This window comes from Sceloporus undulatus, chromosome 5 (genome assembly GCF_019175285.1).
Source record: "Sceloporus undulatus isolate JIND9_A2432 ecotype Alabama chromosome 5, SceUnd_v1.1, whole genome shotgun sequence".
Lineage (NCBI taxonomy): Eukaryota > Metazoa > Chordata > Lepidosauria > Squamata > Phrynosomatidae > Sceloporus > Sceloporus undulatus.
In genome coordinates, this window is record NC_056526.1 from 71,592,972 (window position 1) to 71,614,667 (window position 21,696).

General features: G+C 41.6%; 1 protein-coding gene across 2 annotated transcripts; it reads left to right on the forward strand.

Annotated features, from left to right (window-relative positions):
• The first annotated feature begins 419 nt into the window (after positions 1-419).
• FKBP6 (FKBP prolyl isomerase family member 6 (inactive)) lies at positions 420-21,271 on the forward strand. Of its 2 annotated transcripts, none has more exons than XM_042466607.1 (9): positions 420-733; positions 3,131-3,245; positions 4,701-4,790; positions 5,737-5,939; positions 11,162-11,281; positions 12,743-12,937; positions 14,488-14,597; positions 15,712-15,802; positions 19,335-20,861. In XM_042466607.1, the coding sequence occupies exons 1-9, from the start codon at positions 617-619 to the stop codon at positions 19,338-19,340; spliced, it is 1,047 nt and encodes a 348-aa protein (XP_042322541.1). In that variant the 5' UTR covers positions 420-616; the 3' UTR covers positions 19,341-20,861. The 2 variants fall into 2 exon arrangements, with proteins under 2 accessions (XP_042322541.1, XP_042322540.1); XM_042466606.1 differs by lacking the exon at positions 19,335-20,861 and adding an exon at positions 20,873-21,271 and having other exon boundaries at positions 422-733.
• The last annotated feature ends 425 nt before the right edge of the window (positions 21,272-21,696 follow it).

Genomic DNA, 21,696 nt, shown 5'->3' on the forward strand with positions numbered 1-21,696 from the left:
TGGCCTATAACTCTGGGGACCAGGGTTTGAATCCCAGCTCGGCCATAAAAGGCCAACCTTGAGGAAGAAGTCACAATCTCTCAGCCTCCTCAGTGGAAGAAGGCCATGGCAAACAAACATAGAAAACCCTGTGATTCGCCTCAGAAACAATAAACTGCATCCACACTGGAAAAATAATCTGGTTTGGCACCATTTTAACTCTTTGTGTGGCTCAGGGGTATGGAATTCTGGGAGTTGGAGTTTGTTGTGAGGTCCAGAGCTCAAGGCTATGGAATTCTGGGAGTTGGCGTTCCAACTCCCAGAATTCCATAGCCTTGAGCTCTGGGCCCCACAACAAACTCCAACTCCCAGAATTCCATAGCCTTGAGCCACTCAAAAGAGTTAAAGCGGTGCCAAATCGGATGCAGCCACACACATTAACCGCTTCAAACCATTGCCCTCAAAGCCCTCTGGACACGTGTAAAGGGTATTTTGTGTGAATAGGCCAATCCCCTCTCTGGGCCCTCAATTGGCTGGATTGAAAAGCGTGGGGCGCGTTATCGAGGTTCGATCCCGCGCCGAGGGAGGTTTGGGCGGGAAGTGCGGACGGTCACGCGCGCCCCAGAGGCAAAGAGGAATGGAGGACGAGGAAGAATGGCCCTCTTTAGAAAACGGGCGACGCAACGGCATGGCCCCCCGGAGGGAGCCCGGCGGCGGAGGGGAAAGAGTAAGGGACCCCGCCGACGCCGCCGTGGTAAGGCCAGAGGGAACTGAAACTGTTTTGGGCTCAGTGCCTCTGCCCATGTGCAGAGTGCTTCTGCCACCCTGACTCCCCAAAAGATGCTGAAAGGTAGACTGTAGAAAGAATGCTGGTTAAGCCACTTATAGGGACCCTGGGCAAGAAGTCAGACTCTCTCAGCCTCCTCAGGGGAAGGCAAGGGCAAGCACCCCCCTTTTCTGGACAAACCTTGCCAAGAGAACACTGCCATATAGGTTCACCTTAAGGTCCCCATATGAAAGGGCTTGAAGGTACACAGCCAGGCCCCAGCACTCTTTGGCACAAGAGGCTGTCAAGGCCTTGGTCAAACTACAAATCCCACTTAAAAGTGGTGTCAAACTGCATTATAGTCAGCCCTCCCTATCCATGGATCATGGATTCAACCACACACACACATATAGAATATATACATATTCTATATGTGTGTGTTATATAGTCCAACACACACACACACACACACATATAATGTGTGTGGGTGGATGGATGGTTGAATCCATGGATCAAGAATCTGTGGATAGGGAGGGCTGACTGTAATGCAGTTTGACACCACTTTTAAGTAGGATCTGTATATGTGTGTGTGTCCAACACACACACGCACAAATATGTATACTGTATATATATTGTGTGTGCATGGTGGAAGCTATGCTTTTTGGAATATACACATACACACACACACACACACACACACACTTTATTTTTCTTTGAACATAAGCATATCCACCCAGTAATATACATTAGAATTTACTTAACAACATAAAACACTACCCCTAAAACACTTAACTTCCTCGGTGTCTCTCGCAAGGTCATCCTTTCTTCCTTAGAATGTATTGTTCTTTGGTTCTTTTATGATATATTCCCATATATCTCAATAGTCACAAAGTTTTATACTCATGTGATGCAAGAGACTTTCCCTCCCCTTTCCAAGTTCATCTTATTTCCCTGCCATCCTATTATTCTACCTATAGTTTAGTTCCATCTGTTCTTGCAAAACTCATTTACCGGAAGCCATTCTTTCTCAATTACGTTTGTGTGTGTGTGTGTGTGTGTGTGTGTGTGTGCAGAGAGTCTCCTCCTTTTATTTATCCATTTTCGTAATGGAACTTAGAAACTCAGAGGTTACTACCTAAACCTAAACCTGAGTTAAGCCACACACACACACACTCCCTCTAAAACCATACACATAATTCAGAGGTGTAGGAAATTGTGTTGCCTTATAGATGCCATTTTAGGAGGGAATTTACCTACTCTGCAAGCACCTTTTTCATACAAAGTAGAGGCTCTCTTGCTATACAGTTCCTTCTGAAGCTCCAAAATTCATATTAAGTGGCCTTAACCCACACACGATGTAGTGGTTTGAAGGCTGGACCTTGAGAGACCAGTGTTCGAATTCCCACTCAGCCATGGAAATCCGATGGGTGACCAAGTCACTTTCTTTCAGCCTCAGAGGAAGCCTATCTGGAGAATCCCCTTGCTAAGGAAACCCTGTGATATTCATATTAGGGTCACCATAGCCAGCATGGAGTAGTAGTTTGAGTGCTGGACTACGACTCTGGAGACCAGGGTTCGATTCCCAACTCAGCCATGAAACCCACTGGGTGACTTTAGGCAAGTCACATGCTCTCAGCCTCAGGTGAAGGCAATAGCAAACCTCCTCTGAACAAATCTTGCCAAGAAAACCCCATGATAGGATCACCTTAGGGTTGCCATAAATTGGAAATTACTTGAAGGCACACAACAGCAGCTTTTATTTCTCTCCTCCCACACAAAGGAAATTCCTGTTTCTTGTCCTGAATCAACTTTGAAAAGCTAAGAACAACCTACAGTGGTCTCTCCACATTTGCTGGGCTTAGGGCTGCAAGACCCCTGAGAAAGTGGAAAACCCACAAATAATAATAATAATAATAATAATAACAGTGTGTTTTTTTAATTGAAAGAACACCCTTCTAGGAATTGCTAGGTCCTCCTGCACAACTCTGGTCAACATCAAGTGGAGGTTGATCATAGAATCGCGCTGGAAGACTTATAAATGCCCAGAGAAGTGTTTTCTTTAGGGATCTAGGTCCTCCAGTGTGACTCAATGGTCAACATCTGGCAGAGTTGCACTGGAGAAACTAGAGATTCCTATAGTGCCAATTGTAATTGTATACCACTTGGTTATAAAATATTTACAGCAGTGAAGTGTTTATCTACAGATCTTATTTAGCTTTGGCAGTGGCAGTTTTGACTGCTTTTCTCTTTGTGTGGATGTAGAGTTCATGAGAAATAAACAGCAAAGTTAGTTGATGTATGTAGTTTGCTACGTGAAACAGTTGAAGGAACCCCATCTTAGCAATGTGACATGCTTGGCCGTTCTCTTCTTTCCACTGTTCCAAGTCTCATCTCCAAAGGAGTCAATGGATGCACGACATCACAGGTGACGGTGGAGTGTTGAAGGAGGTCGTCCATGCTGGCTGCGGTGAAACAGTTCCTCCTGATGCATCTGTATTAAGTAAGACAGTGTCATGCTGTAGTAAATGTGCTTACTGTGAATCTAAGAAATAAGCTGGGAGCATGAGCTTTCGCAGAATTACGTGTACTTCCTTAGATGCATTTGGTAAAGGCTAGTTTCAAATGCCTTGAGTTCACAAATGACCATTGTTAAAGATGGACTTGTCACTTCATTTCCATACACAAAGGATTTTGAATTTGAATTTACATTCTCACACATCAGTGGTATATATAGGTCTGTCCCTGGCTTTCCACTCCACCAAAGGCATCTGAGGAAGTAGGCTTAAGTCTACAAAAGCTCATGCTGCAAACTTCTTCCAGTTAGTCTCATAAATGCTACAAAATCTCTCTACATATTGATACTACAGGTTTAACACTGCTATATATTTGGATTCTACAGCAATCACCCTCCAAATTCATAGCTTTACATTTTGTTACTCCAGCAATTGAGGATCAAACCAGGCAGAGTGTGGGAGGGCAACCATGTGGTAGAAGTCAGGTGCACTGAAGCAACAGATTACCTGGATTATCTAATCTGGAACATCAGGTTATCCAGAATTAAACCACACACCTGTTTGCAGGGCAGAATGAGGTGCAGGAATGTTCACCCCTTGCACTCTGTGTTTTTTGTCGTGGTTTCCATCGTCATTGTCTGTAATGAGGGAATTTGTTTACACTAGCTCCAGGAATGGAGCTTTATTGATCAAGATGAGGACTACATATCTATTTGCAAGACATGGAGTGGTGACCTAAGTGGTGAACCAAGAGTCCTTTTGCAGACCTTGGCTGCATCTACATTGCAGAACTGATGCAATTTGATACTGCTTTAATTGCCATGGCTCAATGCCATGTTTTGTGAGATATTTAACCTTTTCTGTCAGAGAGCTTTGGTGCCACAACAAACAACAAATTCCAGGATTCTGTAGGATGGAGCCATGACAGTTAAAGTGGTGTAGAACTTGGAGCCCTTGGAGGAGGAGATTCAAGCTTTGCTGTGACAGTAATGCACTATAGGATTGTACCATTGATGCATGAATACATTTAACATGTGACATAGCTGTGGAAGTGGGTGATCAAAATTAGGATAGTTATTCTATTTGTTTCTGGATTTTGTCATGGAAATTCTTCTGATCCTTTAAACTTTACTGTGATGAATTTCTCCTAAAGTATGCTGAGAAGTCTTAAGTTTTTGTTTTCATGTTTGGAAATTGTGCACGCGTAGATGGATATCACAATATCTGTAGTGATATTAGAAAATGTTATACCATAATTTGGACTTGAAAGAATGGTTGTATTTAATAAATAAAAGTGATGTTTTCTCTGTTATTCACCAAGTTTTTGGGAAGATACATAAGTTAAGTACTTGTCTGTTACTGTCTGTTACTGATGTAATAATAAATGTGTTTGGTACTCCTAACTAAAATTAATTTTCTCATCTCTAACTTACCCTTTTCAGTGAAGTTTTCAGGGTATTTAGAATACATGGACAGACCTTTTGACACAAACTGCTTCAGGAAGAATCCTAAACTCATGAAACTTGGCGAAGGTAAGGCTTGGATGGCAGAATATTTCTGAAGGGGGTGGAGGTCTAAATGTGATTTACCATCTTCTCTAGTATGCAGAGGCTGCTCCTTGAGCTCAGGTAGACCTGTGGCCTTGTGCCCTTCAAAGCTCTCTTTCCTTTATTTGAAAAGTAAAGGTACCAGTGTTGGCCATAAGAAAAACTAATCAGGTCAAGCAAATGGACACAAATATATCTTATATTTTTGAGGCATGAGCTCCATATCAAGCAAGATGTCACAAGGAAGAAGGTAAACGATAGTGAATTTCTTTTTATTTACCTACTGGAACCTTATTTGATAGAAACACCTCATTCCACCTGCTAGACTTATCATGCAAATCAATGACTTCAGCATCAAGTTGGCCTTTTATGTTTATTTTTATTTTTGCACCCTCCACCTCTGGCTTTTTGTAGTGTGTTACTTGATGAAGAGATCCAGAAATCTCAAAAGCTTACTCATATTTTCATAAACATTCAGTTTGTCTAATGAAGGTATATGTGCACATATGTGTGTGTGCGCGCGCATGCCTTTAAGTCACCTGTTGACTCATGGCTATTCCATGAATTTCATTGCATTTTCTTAGGCAAGGAATCCTCAGGTGGTTTTGCCAGTTACTTCCTCCGAAATACTGCCGATAGCACTTAGTATCTGTTGGTGGTCTCCCATCCAAGTACTAACCAGGGCTGCTTAGCTTCCACAGACAAGATCTTTTGCCTTTAGGGCATTTAGGCTCTAAAAAGATGTTAAGTACAGTATGGATTTTGCAGCTCTCCTTAACAGTGAGGAGTAGTTCATATAATATGAGTTCTGTTCACTCTTTCCTTCGTTCTCCATCTTTGAGTCTTGCACTTTGGCCTTGCACTTCAAGGTCTACTGATCCACCATACAAACTTTTAAAAAAGAATTTTTTTTCCTTTTCTGCCTTCCCAGACATTACACTCCGGGGTATGGAAGTTGGACTTCTGACAATGAAGAAAGGAGAGCTGGCGCGATACCTGTTCAAGCCAGATTATGCTTTTGGAGTGATGGGCTGCCCTCCCTTGATCCCTCCCAATGCCACAGTGATGTTTGAAGTGGAGCTTTTGGGCTTCCTGGACTCTGCTGAAACTGACCAGTTTTTTGACCTAACTCCTGTGAGTACCTATCTAGAAATCTGAGCTGAATATAAATCCTTCATGTTCTCTTTATGGATGAGGCCCTCCAGGTGTTTACAGATAGCAACACTCAGTAGTTATAGCCTGCATAGCCAGTGGTGAGTGATGATGTCGCTGAAGTCTACATAACAGGCCATTCTATATCACTGTTCCTCAAACTGTGGGATAAACCATTGTTGTGGGAAACAAAGATAATCCCAACAAAATAGGGCACGGTTGCTCATCAATCACAGATTTTTCTTCGTTCACACTGTCCAACAATGCCTAACGGAATGATGTCATCAACATCATTTCATATTTGTCCTTTAATCCCCTTTTAATTATTTTTTAATATACAAAAGGGAAAATACCACCACAACTCAACAAAAATGCAGGGAAAGAAAAGGAATCCAGGAAGGAAAAGGTGTCAGGGGAGGAGAAAGAATTGGCTGTAAGATAAATGTTGCAGTCTAATTTTCACAGAAGTTAGTCTTTTTCAGCATGGAAAGGAAGAAGAGAAAGGAAAAGATGTGGCAGCGCCTTTAAGACTACAGTCACCCCTCCAATGGAAATCTGTGGAGAGGTGACCGCTATTAACCTGAATGGGGTGCGTGCCTGTGTAAGGCTCTCTGAGTGATATTAAGGAGTGGCCTCCAGCCGCGGCTCCAATCTGGGTGAAAAAGTGGCAGCTGGAGGCCACTCCTTTGGAGCTGGTTGCACAGTCCCTACAGTAGACCTAGCCATTTAACTCTGCCACCTTGTGCTTACTCATAACTACTTCTTTTTTGAGAATAGTATGTATCTCCAAATCAGTGGCACTGCCATAGGCATCCACGTGGCACCACAGTATGCAAATATTTTCATGGCTGACTGGAAAATGCTTCCTCAGCATATGCACCCAAAAACCTCTCCTTTCTATGAAATCTATCACACGGGAAATCCTGTGCAAAAACGGGGGGTTAAATTGGGGAAAACCTGCAAAAGTGGGTTGATTTTTACATGGCATCATTGTTAAACTAATATTAACCCAAACGGAAAGTGGAGGGAAAGTAGACAAAAACTGCTCCTTTTTACTTTCGGAAAATCCCCAAAGTAAAAAGGAGCAGCTTTTGTTTACATTCTGTTTGGGTTAACACAAGTTTAACAACGACATGTGTGAAAATCAACCTACTTTTGCGGGTTTTTTCCTACCTTTTCAATCCTGTTTTTGCACGGGATTTCCCCTGTGTGATAAACTCCTATGAGACATCTTAAACTACATGGAAAGCAATCACCTGAGAAGTTCCACCAGGATTTCAACAGCTTCCTTGCTACCATCAAGTCGAGCCTGGAACAATCCACAAAACAAATTTACTTTCATGTAACTATCATGTAACTGCACAATGGAAGTCTAAGCACCATGCTCTTATAAAAATCCCACCAATTGCTACACAGTGACATGCTTCCAATCCACACCCAGAACACACCACCAAATGTATTGTTTTCACCAAGCCCTTTGACACAACCATATCTGCTGAGACCCACGAAACAGAGACTCAGAACTCTTGGATTTACACCAAGCATTGCTCAAATTAGAACACCTACCTAAGGAAATGAAAAAACAAATCAACAAAGCAAGATCAATAAGCACCCTGCTTTGGAAGACAGGCCTTTACTGGCCTACAGATAGCCTCCAAATCAAAAACAACTTCTCACCTACAATAGGACACTCTATGCATTGTAATACAGGGACAGGACCCTGTCACAATCCCTGATACCAACTCTGTCCCCACATCTACTGTGGGAACCATATTACAGATACCAATAACATCCCCCACAACATCAAAGCTGCATTTACTTGCTCTTCATCCAATGTAATATATGCCATCATACCTATGCCATTGGCAGCTATGCTCCTCTACACTCTACACTGGACAAATGGGACAGTTTCTATTCAAGAGGATTAATGGATACAAATTGGCATTAGAAATGGCAATATCTAAAAACCAGTTGCAGAACATTTCAACTTGTCTGACATGCAGTAATGGATTTACGAGTCGTGGTCCATGAACAAGGAAATTACAAAGCAAGACTAGAAAGAGAAATAGCTGAATTGAATTATATTCACAAATTCCAATCCATTAGCAGAGGTATGATCAAAGACGATGGCATCATGGCACACTACATATATACAGTGAACCCACATCATACGCAGGCTCACCATATGCAGCTTTCAGCATACAATGAAAGCAGCGTGCCAGAAAAAGCAATGGTGCATGCACCATGGGCACAAGCCCCATTATTTTCAATGGGGCTCCACCATACACAGTATTTCCAGGAGTGTGTTTCTGAAACGGATCACCTACGTAAGGCGCATTGTATTAATACAAGAGTCTTTGCTATTTCCTATATAACAAAAAGAATCTCAGAGAGAGTTTTGAACCCAGGGAAACTGACTTTTGGTAAGCAGATTTATTGCTTTTACACACCAAGACTAACAGACCACAGTAAAGATCTGAAAGACCTGTATCATCTTGCCTACCCCTTTGAAAATTTAGGGCAAGGGACATGATTTGCATCTTTCTGGATCTTATTACATTCTATTCGGTGGAGAATTCTCTGAGTAATCTGTGTAGTTCCTTCAGACTGCAGTGTAAATAGAACATTGAGATCTTTAGACCATTGTGTGATGGAGGGAGATGTTTATCTTCCAAACTTTTTTGGGTTTTTTCCCCTCTTTACTTATAAGGGTACAGATAGTCCATTTATGCAGTTCTCCATTAGAGTCCACATTTTAGGAATATAATGCAACAGTGTGAAAGCATCTGAGAATGTCAGTTTTTTCTAAAACAAAGGGAATGCTAAGATTATGGTTTCCAGCCTACTGTGCCAGCAGAAGAAGGTGTAAGTGCATGAGTGGAAAGAGGACAGTTCAAGAGAACACAAAGGAAGAAAGAACACAAGGGGCAGAAGTGCTTCTGAATCTGACTGAGCAGTGAAAATCGCATCTTACTGGCTCTGCGGTTGACTACGACAGAAATGCCAAGCAGCCTTTCAAGTACTGCTCTCATCTTCAGCTCCTCTCTCCTCATGGCTGTGTGTAGGAGACATGCAGCGGAACTGGAAATGAGAATTTCAGATCTGCTTTGTTGCAACTGAGCTTACAACTTTCTGCATACAGTCAATGCAAAGGAAATTTAGTTCTCTAAAGTCAGGGGATTAAGGAAGCAAGAGAGACATGGCACTGGTCAGCAGTAGGGAGACACCTGCACTTGCAGCTGTCACATGAATCATGGAAATATATGTCAAGTTCTAGGTCTCCTTTTATTCCCCACCCACTCTGGCTATGCTCGTGGCACCAAAATAGGTCTGTCTTTCATCACTAGAATCCCCATTGCTGTGTTCCTGTAGGAATGCAACAGGGAGGGTGTGTTTTAAAAACAACACAAAGATGAAAGTGTGTTTGCTGTTCTTTCTCCTCTGTCTTCTAAATCTGGATTGAAGGCCCCCTCAGAGGAGAGGAGCATAGTTTCTGAAATGTTATAGCCCTGTTCAGTTGTTACTTACTCAATTCTGCTGAATACAGTGGTACAAATTCTGTAGTTAAGCATTCAGTGGATTTTTGTGAATGTTGCAGTTTACAGACCTTAAGTGTAGCATTAAATAGTGCGTGTGTGGTTGCACAGAAAGATATGCTCATACCATCAAAGACTGGAAGGTTTCTAGAAAAGTGAAGTAAGGGTCAGGACAACAGCAGCTGATATCAGAAAGGCAACAGCAACTGATACAATTTCTTGCCTGGAAAAGTTGCTCTTGTGGAATTGTAATTCCCTCTGCTGGGATGACCACAGGAAATTGAAGTCTGAAAAAGGTAACTTTTCCATTCTTGGTCTGCATCGATAGTATGCTGCAATGAGTTTTTCATGTATGAAGAAGCTCATCTAATTCTAATCATTCTGATTCATGTTATGGGTACAGTTCTTTCATCTATGTCTTGGTTAAGGAAATGATACTACTCTGAGTCTATACAGTCAAATAGAACAGTCTATATAGACTGTTGAATTGTAGCCTGAGAAAGTTGATCCTGTCTCTTTCTTCCCTAGTAGAACTAGCCTTCATAATCTGGAATGTACTGCACACACAAACCAAGTGCACCACAGAGCACTTGCGCCAGTGCCTATGTCATGCAGGCCAGGTGCTTGGAAGCAAGACATAATTCAGTGGGTTGAGCACATGTTCTGCATTCTGAAGATTCCAGTGCAGTTTTTGGCATTTCCAGTTAAGAAACTGGATATTAACACTAATTAAGAGCCTTTGGGACTGTAAGGGACATGGTGGCTCAGCAGTTAAGAGGCTGACTGATGATTGTAAAATCAGCAGGTTGGCAGTTCAAGGCACTAGTCCCAGCTTCTGCCAACCTAGCAGCTTGAAAGCATGTAAAAGTGCAAGTAGATAAATAGGTACCACTTTGGTGGGAAGGTAAAAGCGTTCTGTGCAGTCATGCCAGCAACATGACCATGGAGTTATCTTTGACAATGCTAACTCTTCGGCTTAGTAATGGAGATGAGCACTGTCCTCTACAGTAAGACACAACTAAACAATCTTGTCAAGGGAAAACCTTTACCTAAGAACCTTTGAAATCATAGCTGCTGCCAACCAGAGTAGGGAGCATTGAAATAGATGGAGCAAATACTGTACAGTTCAAGTGGCAGGTTGGGAACTACAGTGCAAAACAGTGGGATTGGTCAGTCCAGGCTTTGGAAAAAATGCTTTCTGGATTGCTTGGCTGTTATCACTACATTAGCCTGAGCCTATACTGTATTATTTGTAATGTTATCTGTAATGACACCTAAGAGAAAGGCAGTGTAATCTTTCCTGATCCCTATAAACTGTAATTGGGACACATGAATAATAAATTTAAAAGCTGCATGCATTCACCTTGTTCAAAATCACCTCAATTCTCAAGCAAAACTGAAATCTTTAATAATGAAGCTGCTGTCTGATTTTCATCTTCTGTATCTGCTATTGGTCATTCTTAAGAAAATTTGCTTTTTCCACCCCTTATTGGAATATTATCTAATTTAGGTATATCCTTCCCCCCTCCCTTCTTTAGTTAAACATCTTTCTGTTCCATTCCTGACAGGGACTTCATTTATATAATAATAGTAATTTTTCTACGTATCAACTCTGTTTGAATGTATCTGTTGACGAGTTTTTGACTGGATTTCCACTTCTCTACACAGGAGCAACAGGGCAGACTTCCACTCCAGAAAGTGTTGAAGGTTGCAGAAACAGAACGAGAGTTTGGAAATTACCTCTTCCGTGAGAGACATTTTATGGATGCTAAGGAAAGATATAAGCGGGTAAAACAAAGGAGCTATTATGAAAGAAGGGAGAATGTTATAAGCAGTGTACAGTCAGACCTTTTGGCCTATGCAAAAGACATAGGGTGCATCTACACTGTAGAAATAAAGAAGATTAATACCACTTTAAATGTTTTAGCTCCATCATATGAAATCCTGGGATTTGTTGTTTTATAAGGTTTTTGCCAAAGAGTGCCAGTGTCTCACAAATCTACAAATCCCAGGATTGCATAGGACGAAGTCCTGCAGTTAAAGTGGCATCAAGCTATGTTATTTCTACAGTGGAGATGCACCCATATCTCTAAATGAGCAATTTCCAGAGTTTGAGAGGCATTATGAAAATAACTTCTCAGGCTTTACATATGCTAACTTATATAAGTGAACTAGCTTCATACAGAATCAGGCAACAGTGTCTCAAGTCTGGTGTTACTTATGCTGTGATAGCTTCTCTTTTCTAGTCCTTTCAGCAGTGATCCTCTTTACTGGTGGTGTCTGAGATTAAACTGGGACCACCTTCTGGCAAAGCACATGGTCTTCCATTAAACAGACTATTAAATAGATGCAATCTTTTAATATAGCCTAAGGCACTCAGAGATATCCTCAGGATGGTTGGTTGCAGAAGGTGTGCCGCTGAAACTGCCATGGGTTGGTTTTAAAGGTGGCAGGGGATATACTGTGGTGTTTTGCCCCCAAGTTGTGAGATTCGAGGTTCACAATCTCCTTTAAATCTTTGGAAATGCACAGCAAAGGTGGAGATGATAGCCTCAAGTTTTTAAAGGATTTCAAATAATGTAAAAGGACCATATTTTTGCTTCACCACATCAGCTGTACATTTTTTCCACCTGAGTACATTAGGCTCCCATCAAGGAGTTTTGAGGGTGTGATTTTGTGGATTTGAAAAGAAAGGAAAGGTGGATTTTCCATTAGCGTAAATCTAAAGTACACAAATAAGTTGGTGTGTGAATTTGTAGTTAGCTTTCAAATAGGAGAGAAAATGTGTTAAGAAGTACCACTTTTCTCTATGTGACAGTATTCATATTTCTTGTAAGGCAATAATTATACACCATTTGTCTTCCAGGTTTGTGTCCCTGCTAACCAGTATGTACCATAATCACTAGAAGTTTCTCCACTGATTTATTTACTTATTTGTATTCCACCTTTTTTTCAAGCATAGGACCCAAGGCAATTCACATCAACTTAAAAATGAAGTGCACTAAAAATCTATTTAATGCAAAACTTTTTTAAAAATTAAACAATTCTGTTAAAAACTACAAAACTACAACAGTTAAAACACCTTAAAACATAGTTTAAAAAAGCATAGTATATCCCATTAAAAAGATCTCTCACACAGTCTGATACCAATTTTTGCTTACCTAACCTTCATTTCAGATCTTTCTGCTGAAATACTACTGTTTCCCACAAGACTGTAAATAACAATAGCTTCTCCCAATTCCCTTTCAGGCTTCTTCAATTTTAAATCATGTGACTGCCAAAGAGGATGAACAAGTGAAAGTTGATTCTGCCAAGCTTCTTGTCTTCCTGAATTTGTCATTCACTTACTTAAAACTGAACCGCCCATCCCGAGCACTCACCTATGGAGAGAAGGCTTTAGAGCTAGATGAGAAGAATGCCAAAGCTCTCTTCAGGTGTGGTCAGGTGAGGAACTGGCTGGGTTTATTTTATTTTCCCCCCTAGCTTAAAATGTGATAGACCAAATCGTAATAAAAGGAATAGGTGAGAGATCCTGATTTTAGTATCTTGCCACGGAAAGGACTGGGTAGTGCTGGAGAAGGTCCTCTTGAAAAGAGGATTCAGTCCTGAGGCTGGCCCAGTCCCGTCGAGGAGGAGGGATTTGAGCCCATGGGCTATTGACTCCAACCTGACCTGGTAGGCTTGGAATCAAGGTCAGAGGGTCTGTATCCCAAACCTCTCCCTCTGTCTTGGTGTTGGTATCAAAACAGACAATCTGAGACATCTCACTTGATGGGATTGGGTATGTCTCAATCCTCGCAACTGCCAGAGTCGAGGACAACCAATCAGGATGGTGCTTTGGTCGAAACTGAGGACTCTTTATGGCCCGATTTGCCAAGGAGTGAAGTGGAACGAGCCTGTTTCATAGCTGAACAGTCAGATGGTTTATTCCCCTTAACATGGAAGGTCTCTCTTCTGAATGCTTCTGTTAGACATCTTCCTGGAGTCCTCGCTCTGTTCCTTATCTGATCGGGAAGCCTTTCTATCCTAAGCGGATTTTTCCTTAGACTTTCCCCCTGACTTTTCCTTCTCTTACCGGAGGGTGAGAGGGTGAGCCGCCAAAGAATTTCCAATGGCAGGAGCAGAGGCCATTGTGAGAGCTTGTTCCCAAGGAGCCACCTTAAGCTTGAGGTCTTCATATTTAAGGGCCTGTGTGGTCATGGACTTGCAGAGAGGACAAGTCTTCACGTTATGGGTCTCTCCCAAACACAGGACACACAAATCATGGCAGTCCAAAGTGAGGTATTTTGCACCGTACTTGCTCAGGAATTTAAAAGAGACCATTTCAACTGGAGTTGAGGTCACAAAAGAGTGGTCAAGAACAATCCATTAGGTCAAACCGAAAGTAATCAGCACAAACGATTCCAACAGTGAAGTTCTTTGAAGCTGCTAGCATGGCAGACAAAAGGAACCGGAGAAAGAGCGGGAACACTAGGGGCTATACAAGGGTGTGCAGAGCTACCGCCAGAAATTGCAATTGAAGTTTTGCCCAGTGATTCCAAAAGTTTCCAAAGTTTACTGTGCAGGTGCAGATATAACCCATTTGTGGGATTCGCAAAGACCATGAAGAAGAAATGCTTAGAGAAGTCTCTAGGAATGTCTAGATCCTTCAGTGTGACTTTTGGTTAAAATTGACCATAGAGTTGCATTGGGGGACCTATTAATAAAATCCGTGAATAAACAAATCCGCACAGTCCTTAGGAACAGAGCATGGCTTTGGCATGGCTTCCGGCCTCTTAGGACGCATGCATTATTTAAACAGCATACCTCCAAAGTGACCTGAAGCAGCTTTATTTTGGCCTGTCTGTTCAGGCCCTAGGATTATATAGTTCTGTCCTATTGTTATGGAGAAATACAGCCAAAGAATCATCTTCCTATTCCTCACTCAAGAAGAGTGAGCACACTGTCTTCATAATTTTAATTGAATGCTGTGTTCTTACTTTCTTAACTTCCAGGCATGCCTCTCTCTGGCAGAATATGAGAAAGCTCGGGATTTTCTGGTCAGAGCACAGAAAGAGCAGCCCTTCAATCCAGATATTAACAGTGAGTTGAAGAAGCTGGCCAGGTGAGGAGCCTTTTTCTTTACTGACATTAGGATAATGTTTTATCCCAGCTGAGTACTGTCCTCGTACGTGGATATGAAAAAAAAAATGAATTTTTCTCCCTAAGGGTATACTGGGAAGGGATAACAAGGCAACTCCCAAGTACTGTTTTAAGGCATCCAATAATTCTTTGTAACTTTCCTCCATGTATTTCCCAAAGCCTAGCAGTCTTTCCATGTTGTATTAGGAGGTGTGGCGGCCATGCTTTGACTGAAAGTTTTCTTGAAGGCACAGAGCTGGCAGAACACCACTGCTGCCTACCTTACTTATCCATTTGTGTACTTTGGGCCTGAACAGACAGGCCAAAATAAAGCTGCTTTGGGTCACTTTGGAGATTTGCTGTTTAAATAGTGCATGCGTCCTAAGAGGCCAGAAGCTGTGCTCCAGTCCTAAGGATTGGAGCGCAGCTTTGGTGCAGCTTCTGGTGTCTTTAAATGTGTCATTTAAACAACATACCTCCAAAGTGACCTGAAGCAGCTTTATTTTGGCCTGTCTGTTAAGGCCCTTTGTTCCCCAAGAGCAGCATGGTGCTGAATACCTCTTTTGGCCTTTTAAATGAAGAAGGGAGGAAGTCCTTAAAGCTGCCCTTCTGAATGTTTTTGAGGCTCTCTCTACACTGATGAGGGCCTGGCTATCTTTTGGTACAACGTGTTGTATTATTATTCATATTACGTCTATGTTTTGCTAATACCTTTTTGGAAACAATATGAAATTCCATGGCTAGAGTTGGAATCTCTCAACACTTCTCTTTGTTTGCTCTTCATCATGTGTTATTAAAAAAACTGAAGTGGCATCATCCACATGTTGCTGCTTAGACAACTTATTACAAGTTTGACTTCTATAGTTATTGTTGTGTCTGCTCCTAAATGTTGCCCTAAAGGTAGTATGTTTTGGAACCTGACAACTGGGACAGAAAGAGGCAAGACACAGACTGACCTTGGTGCTGTCATCCACATTGAAAAAATTGTCCTTCCGTTCCTGGAGGAACACTTACATCTTCAAGCTTTGTTTGCTATTTTGAGCCTTTTAAAACAGAATTAGAGGCATACTTGTGACACGATTTGCTCTGTATTGCAGCTATTACAGAGATTACATGCTGAAGGAGAAGGAAATGTGCTCCAGGATGTTTGCCTCACTCAATTCTCTACCATCAGGAGCAGACTTGGAGGTAATGGGATTGCTTTGGGGAGCTACAGGGACTGAACCATGTGACAGTTGAGCTTTTCCTCTCAGGGATAAGCCCTTCACTCACCCCCCTTGGTAGCTGAATATTTCAGTGGAAGTATATGTAATGAGTGGTGTAGTGGTTTGAACTATGATTCTGGAGACCAGGGTTCAAATCCCTGCTAGCCATGGAACCCCACTGGGTGACCTTGGGCAAGTTATACTCTCTTAGGAGTTTATCACACTGGGGCTGATTAAAGCACATTTAAAGCATCCTGCAGATGAAACGGAAATGGCGAGTAATTGCACGAATGATTATCACATGCAGTTGTGCAAATAAAGCAACATCAGAAATGCGTTGTCGCTGAAATCCTGAAGTAAAAAGATGTGCATTAATGCTTTATTGTGACTACCCTAATGGTGGGTTTTGTGTGATGTCGTGTAAAATTCTTACATGTAATTACACTATTTGTCCAGGATATTCACGGAATAAACATTGATCTCCTTTGTGTGATAAACTCCTTAGTTCAAAGGAAAGCAAAGGTATGACAGGCCCCCTCTCCAAGCTGGCCCCACTGTTCCTACCTTGCAGTTTACTCCTTTCCCCCTCTTAATCCCTCCCTGGATTGGATACTTGAACTACAAGGTGATCTCTGTGTGGACCTGTGGATGTGATGTTCTGTGGGTTTACTGTCTTAAGTGTGAACAAACTGTATCAAACTTAATAGGAACAGCCAGACACAGCTGTAAAGAAAGAATAAACAAATAGAAGTTTATTAAAATACATTTAGATAACACATCAACCCCTGAACTGTTTAATCAGCTTCCCAAACCCTATTATGCCTCCCCTCTTCCCTATCTCTAGGCCATCTTTCCCCTATCTGCCTTTGGTAAGAGACAAGACTCAGTTTTGTAACCTTTCTCCTCATAAATTCCTCCTTTCACCATTAATTGGGTTGTGATCGGCTGACCAATCAGGCTTGCCGAGCTCCTCTTTTCACATAAGGCAAACCCCTACTGAACAAATTTTACCAAGAAAATGCCATCCTAGGCATGAAGGTGCAAACAACAATGAGATGTAAACAGTAAAACACACCAGATGTATAACACTTGATGGGAAGGATTTCTTGCTTTTATGAGTGCTTCCGGTTTATGGCATACCAACATGCAACAGTTACTGAATGATTTCAAATAAAAAAAAGGAGGAGAATGCAAAACAAATGCTGATGTCTTGCATGAGGTGCATTGCTACATTTCTCACCACTCAGTAATATTCAGCACAAAGTTGCAGTGTGTTTGGCCAGGATTAACAGAAACAGAAAAGGATGCATGTGTGCCTGCCCAATAGGTTTTTGGAGCTGCCAGTCAGCAGATGATATGATAAATGTTTAGTCTCTTATGTTGTTAAAACAACTATGGCAGAAGTTATACTTGATTATGAACAGAGGGGATGTGATTGTAAAATGGTGGGATTTATTTGATTCCTTTATTTTCTTTGTTCAGCATAACTTTCCACACTTAAAATCAGAGGGGAGTGGCATGGCTTAGTAAAGATAACATTCCATACTGGCTCTGTAAAAACAAAATTCTAAACAGGGAAATGGGTGCAGGTACATAGTATGTTAGCAGTTCCCAAATTTCTTCCTGAAAGGAGGAAGATAGCTTTGGCAGAGCATCCCAGTAGCAACATGCTCTTCTCATACCGAAAAAGCAGCTTCTTTTGAATCCAGTCCCTTTCATTTTTAAATTTGATACTTTATTAGAATAATAGAAATAAGTACACTTAATCATAAACTGCAAAATCAGAATGTAAGAGTCAATTCAAAGTATTAAGAAATGTCATCGCTATAAAAAATAAAAGCTATAATATCACATAAATATATTTTAAAAATTAACATATATTTTAGATTAAATAGCAATATTCAAATCATACCTAACCATACATAAAGGTTCACATTGTCCTGAATTATGGTCCAAATCAGGGTTGAGAACTGTGTGGTCATCCAGATGTTGAATTGAAACTCCCATCATTCCTCATCACTGGCTATATTGGCTAATCTGGAGGGCCATGCTATTGCCATCCTGACCAAGATATCTGTTAATATTGTAAGTGAACATGGGTTTTTGTGGGTTTTTCAGGCTATGTGGCCATGTTCTAGAAAAAAAAATTCCTGACGTTTTGCCAGCATCTGTGGCTGGCATCTATGCCAGCCACAGATGCTGGCGAAACGTCAGCAAGAAAATTTTCTAGAACATGGCCACATAGCCTGAAAAACCCACAAAAAACCATGGATGCTGGCCATGAAAGCCTTCAACTTCACATTGTAAGTGAACACTTAGTAAGTGAACACATAAGTCCCATTCATTCAGTGTGTCTAGCTGAGATTAACACTTGGTTTCTGGCATTTGTTATTCCAGTGGAATATGAAAAGCTTCATCTGTTCTATAAACCTGAGTCCACGTTATCTCCTAGGCCCATTATGGTTCACTCATTTAATCAATACAGTCCTCCGAGCCACCATTTTGGTTGTATAGCCACCGAGTAGGAATGAAAGAGATGAACTGACTATATGCTCCACAGAATGGCTCCAAGGTTTCAGCTCTCATACTTCCCTTGTTTTTAATTACAGTCAGCCCTCCTTATCCATGGATTTTTTATATCCACGGGTGCAAGCATCCATGGCTTGAAAATATTCAAAAAAAAGTATAAATTCCAATAGCAAACCTTGATTTTGCCATTTTATGTAAGGGACACCATTTTGCTATGCCATTGTATTTAATGAGACTTGAGCATCCATGGATTTTGTTATCCACGGGAGGTCCTGGAATCAAACCCCAGCAGATAACAAGGGCCCACTCTACCTCCGTGTTAAGAAATTAAATTTCCTGTATTCAAATAGGTTAGGTGGATAGATTTTGCAGCTTGCTTGCTGCTGAACCAGATTCCTTTGTAACTGTGTTGTTCCATATCCATGTCTTGCTCAGCACATGGCTGTTGAGAGGAGGTGTGAAACTGCCAGGGTGTCATGTAGTGGAGCTTCAGTGACTTCTTTTAGTGAGGTACCAAATGCTTCATAAGCTGTTTTTGCACATTACACATGAAGCAACACATTTTGGCCTACGCTTTTCAGGAAGAGTTGGCATTCAGATATAGGAAATCGTGGAGTGCTAAGCCAGCTGGGAGCTGAACAGACCAGAGATAGATTGAGAAACAGGGCTTAAAGGCCAAGCAACATGTTGCACACCACCATCTGCAATTGTAATCCAATAGTCCTGTTACAAAGATGAATACCATGTTTATTTAGAATGAAAAGGAGCCATTTGATGAAGGGAGGCAAACAGACAGTAAATGGCAATCTCTTCCTTCCTCTTGCCTGCAATAGAAGTTGTAAAAGAACATTGTAGTGGGTTCTGCTAGCCAGAAGGCTCCTGGAACACCCTCCCAGTCCTGTTGCTCAGGGGTAGAACACGAGCAATTTGCTCTTTCATGCATTTTCTCTCACGTGCATGCTTGCTTTTCTCTCTCTCTCTTGGAGTGGTGAAGAACAGAGAACCGGCTGTTGAAGAGAAGTCACACCATAAACTGTTTCTCCTATGCTCTCCAGGAGACTGGAGGATTGGGCCCAACGATCTCATGACTCTTTATTACTCAGAGGGCAAGTGAGAAGCTAACTCCTCCTTGGCACAACTTTTTGCTGGCTCCCTGCAGATGGCTCTGCCCAGCTTTTCCTACTGCATCACCCAATGAGACATGGTAACCAAGTTTAGAGGATTGCAGAAGGAAAGGAAGGATAAGCAGTTTATCACTTTCCTCCTCTTCTCTGTTGAACAAAGAAACAGCTGAAGGGTAGTGTTACCTTGTGTTCACCTTTCCTGTCTACATGGAAGGAAAAAAGCAGTGCTTGCTCATTGTGTTCATTCTTTGTAGGCCTGCAGCAAGTTTCGGTCCATGGCGTTGCTTATTGAGAGCAAGCAGCCTTATGTGCCTCACCTCTCAGGACTGTGGACCATGCTGGGTAACTCATAGAAAAAACAGCCAGCAGAACCACCTGTTGGCTCATCTGAATTTTTGCCTTGGCCAGCAGTGAGGAGAGAGGATTCTGTGTGTCCAGTAAACTAAATTGTTTCTCCGAGTACCACCCTAAGAGAAAGGATGAGGAAGAGGGAGCAGAACCGACTCCCTGCAACAACAGCTGCAGCCACTATAATAGTCCAACTTTCTCTTGACAGCAAGAGTTGGGCACATGTTGGTTGCTGATTGTCTACAACTGCCCTGCTGTCTATCCCTCTGCAAGACTCTGCCTCTTCATCTTGTCCCTTTGGGAAGTGCAGCAGAGAGGGGACTGATCAGTTAGCCATCAGTTTGTGCTGACTGAACAAAATGAAGCGAGCACTGGGTCACTTGCCCCTTTGCAAGGGACAGAGGGAGAAATGTGGATTAGCTACTGCTTTGCCTGATTGTTTGTCCTCTCATTGTTGAGGATTGGGCTTCTCAGTCTTGATCCTCACTGTACTCATAGGGAGAGTCCACTGTTCTTTCAGTGACCCAGCCATCAATGTTGCATTGCCCAGCAAAACATGTTTTCCAGCCATTCTAGTGGGACCAGTCTTTGGTCTGGTATCCAGAGGTGAGCAAAGAGATGGCAAAAAGGAACAGCTGAAATCATCTCACACATGCACTTCCTTCCCTACCAAAATGGCAAAGTTCTGAGGAGGAAGAAGAGGAAGGAGCTGTGAGAAGAGTGGGTTTTCTGGTTGCACCCAGCCTTCCTCCCCCCCCCCCGGTTCCCCCCCCCCTTCTTCCAGATTTCATGTAATGAGCAAGGGAAGGGAAGAAAAATTACAGCTTGATTGCCTCTCTTCATCCACTTCACATTTCCTCAAAGTAAAGTGACAGTATTTAGCAACACTCATATTCTTAAAAGTTATGTAATTATGTCTGTTGTTGTAACACTGTAAGGTAAGGGCATGGGTGAATTTACAGAAAACTGTTAGACTTATTCTATTCTTATTGTTATTGTTGTCCTGACAAATACCTGCAGAAGTTTGATTCATGGTATGTTCATTCTTTCAGAATCCAGATGATGAGAAGGAAGGAACTGATCTATAATATGATAGAGACCAACTTCTGTTTGTAAGTCCATATTGCTTTGTATGGGCTAAAACTTAAAAAATGGTGGTTTAAATGTACATAAAGTGCCACATTTCTCCAGGCACTGCTTTTTATTATTGGCACTCAGATACTTCTGTTGAAAAGAAGTCACATCTCTGTTAGTCTATTCTTGCTGAGAAGAAAATTCACTATGTTGTTAACTAGACACTGGTAAATGATTAGTTTAACTAGACATAAAACTTGTTTTTGGCTGCTTTTCAAGAGGATGTAAGTAAAAGGCCATGATGTTTTGCATTTTTCCAAAAATGCTCTCAAAAAACCTGTTTCTGGTTTTGCAAAATAAATTTGTTTTCGACAAGATGTCCACATTTGGTATCCCTCCATTGTGCAAAGGCACTGATATTGCTAAGGGAAAGTGTGGAAACTAGAATTACATTAATAGTGTATGATGTAACTTTGGTATAAATACCCTGGTGTTTTCCACCTGGGCCTCATATCCTTCATAGACACAAAGAAACACAAAATTTTCACATTTTCTCTGGTAGTTGCATATGTTTTCACAGCTACCCATTCTCACTCATTTACATACCACTTTATTCCTCTGACTTCAGCACATGTCTGAGATCTCAAGTGTCATTCCCTGAATATAATTACCTCTCCTTTCTCCAGCCTCTTCAATTTCCACCTTTCCACTTCAAAACCTACTCTTTTGCATTAATTCTTTCATCTCAACTAAAAGTATCATTCATACCAAACTATTGCTTGCTTTCTCACTCTTTTGATTG

Coding starts and splice junctions, on each gene's coding strand:
- FKBP6 (XM_042466606.1), top strand. CDS start 617: ATGGAGGACGAGGAAGAATGGCCCTCTTTAGAAAACGGGCGACGCAAC. Junction 734..3,130: donor ACCCCGCCGACGCCGCCGTG/GTAAGGCCAGAG, acceptor CACTGTTCCAAG/TCTCATCTCCAAAGGAGTCA. Junction 11,282..12,742: donor CTAAGGAAAGATATAAGCGG/GTAAAACAAAGG, acceptor ATTCCCTTTCAG/GCTTCTTCAATTTTAAATCA.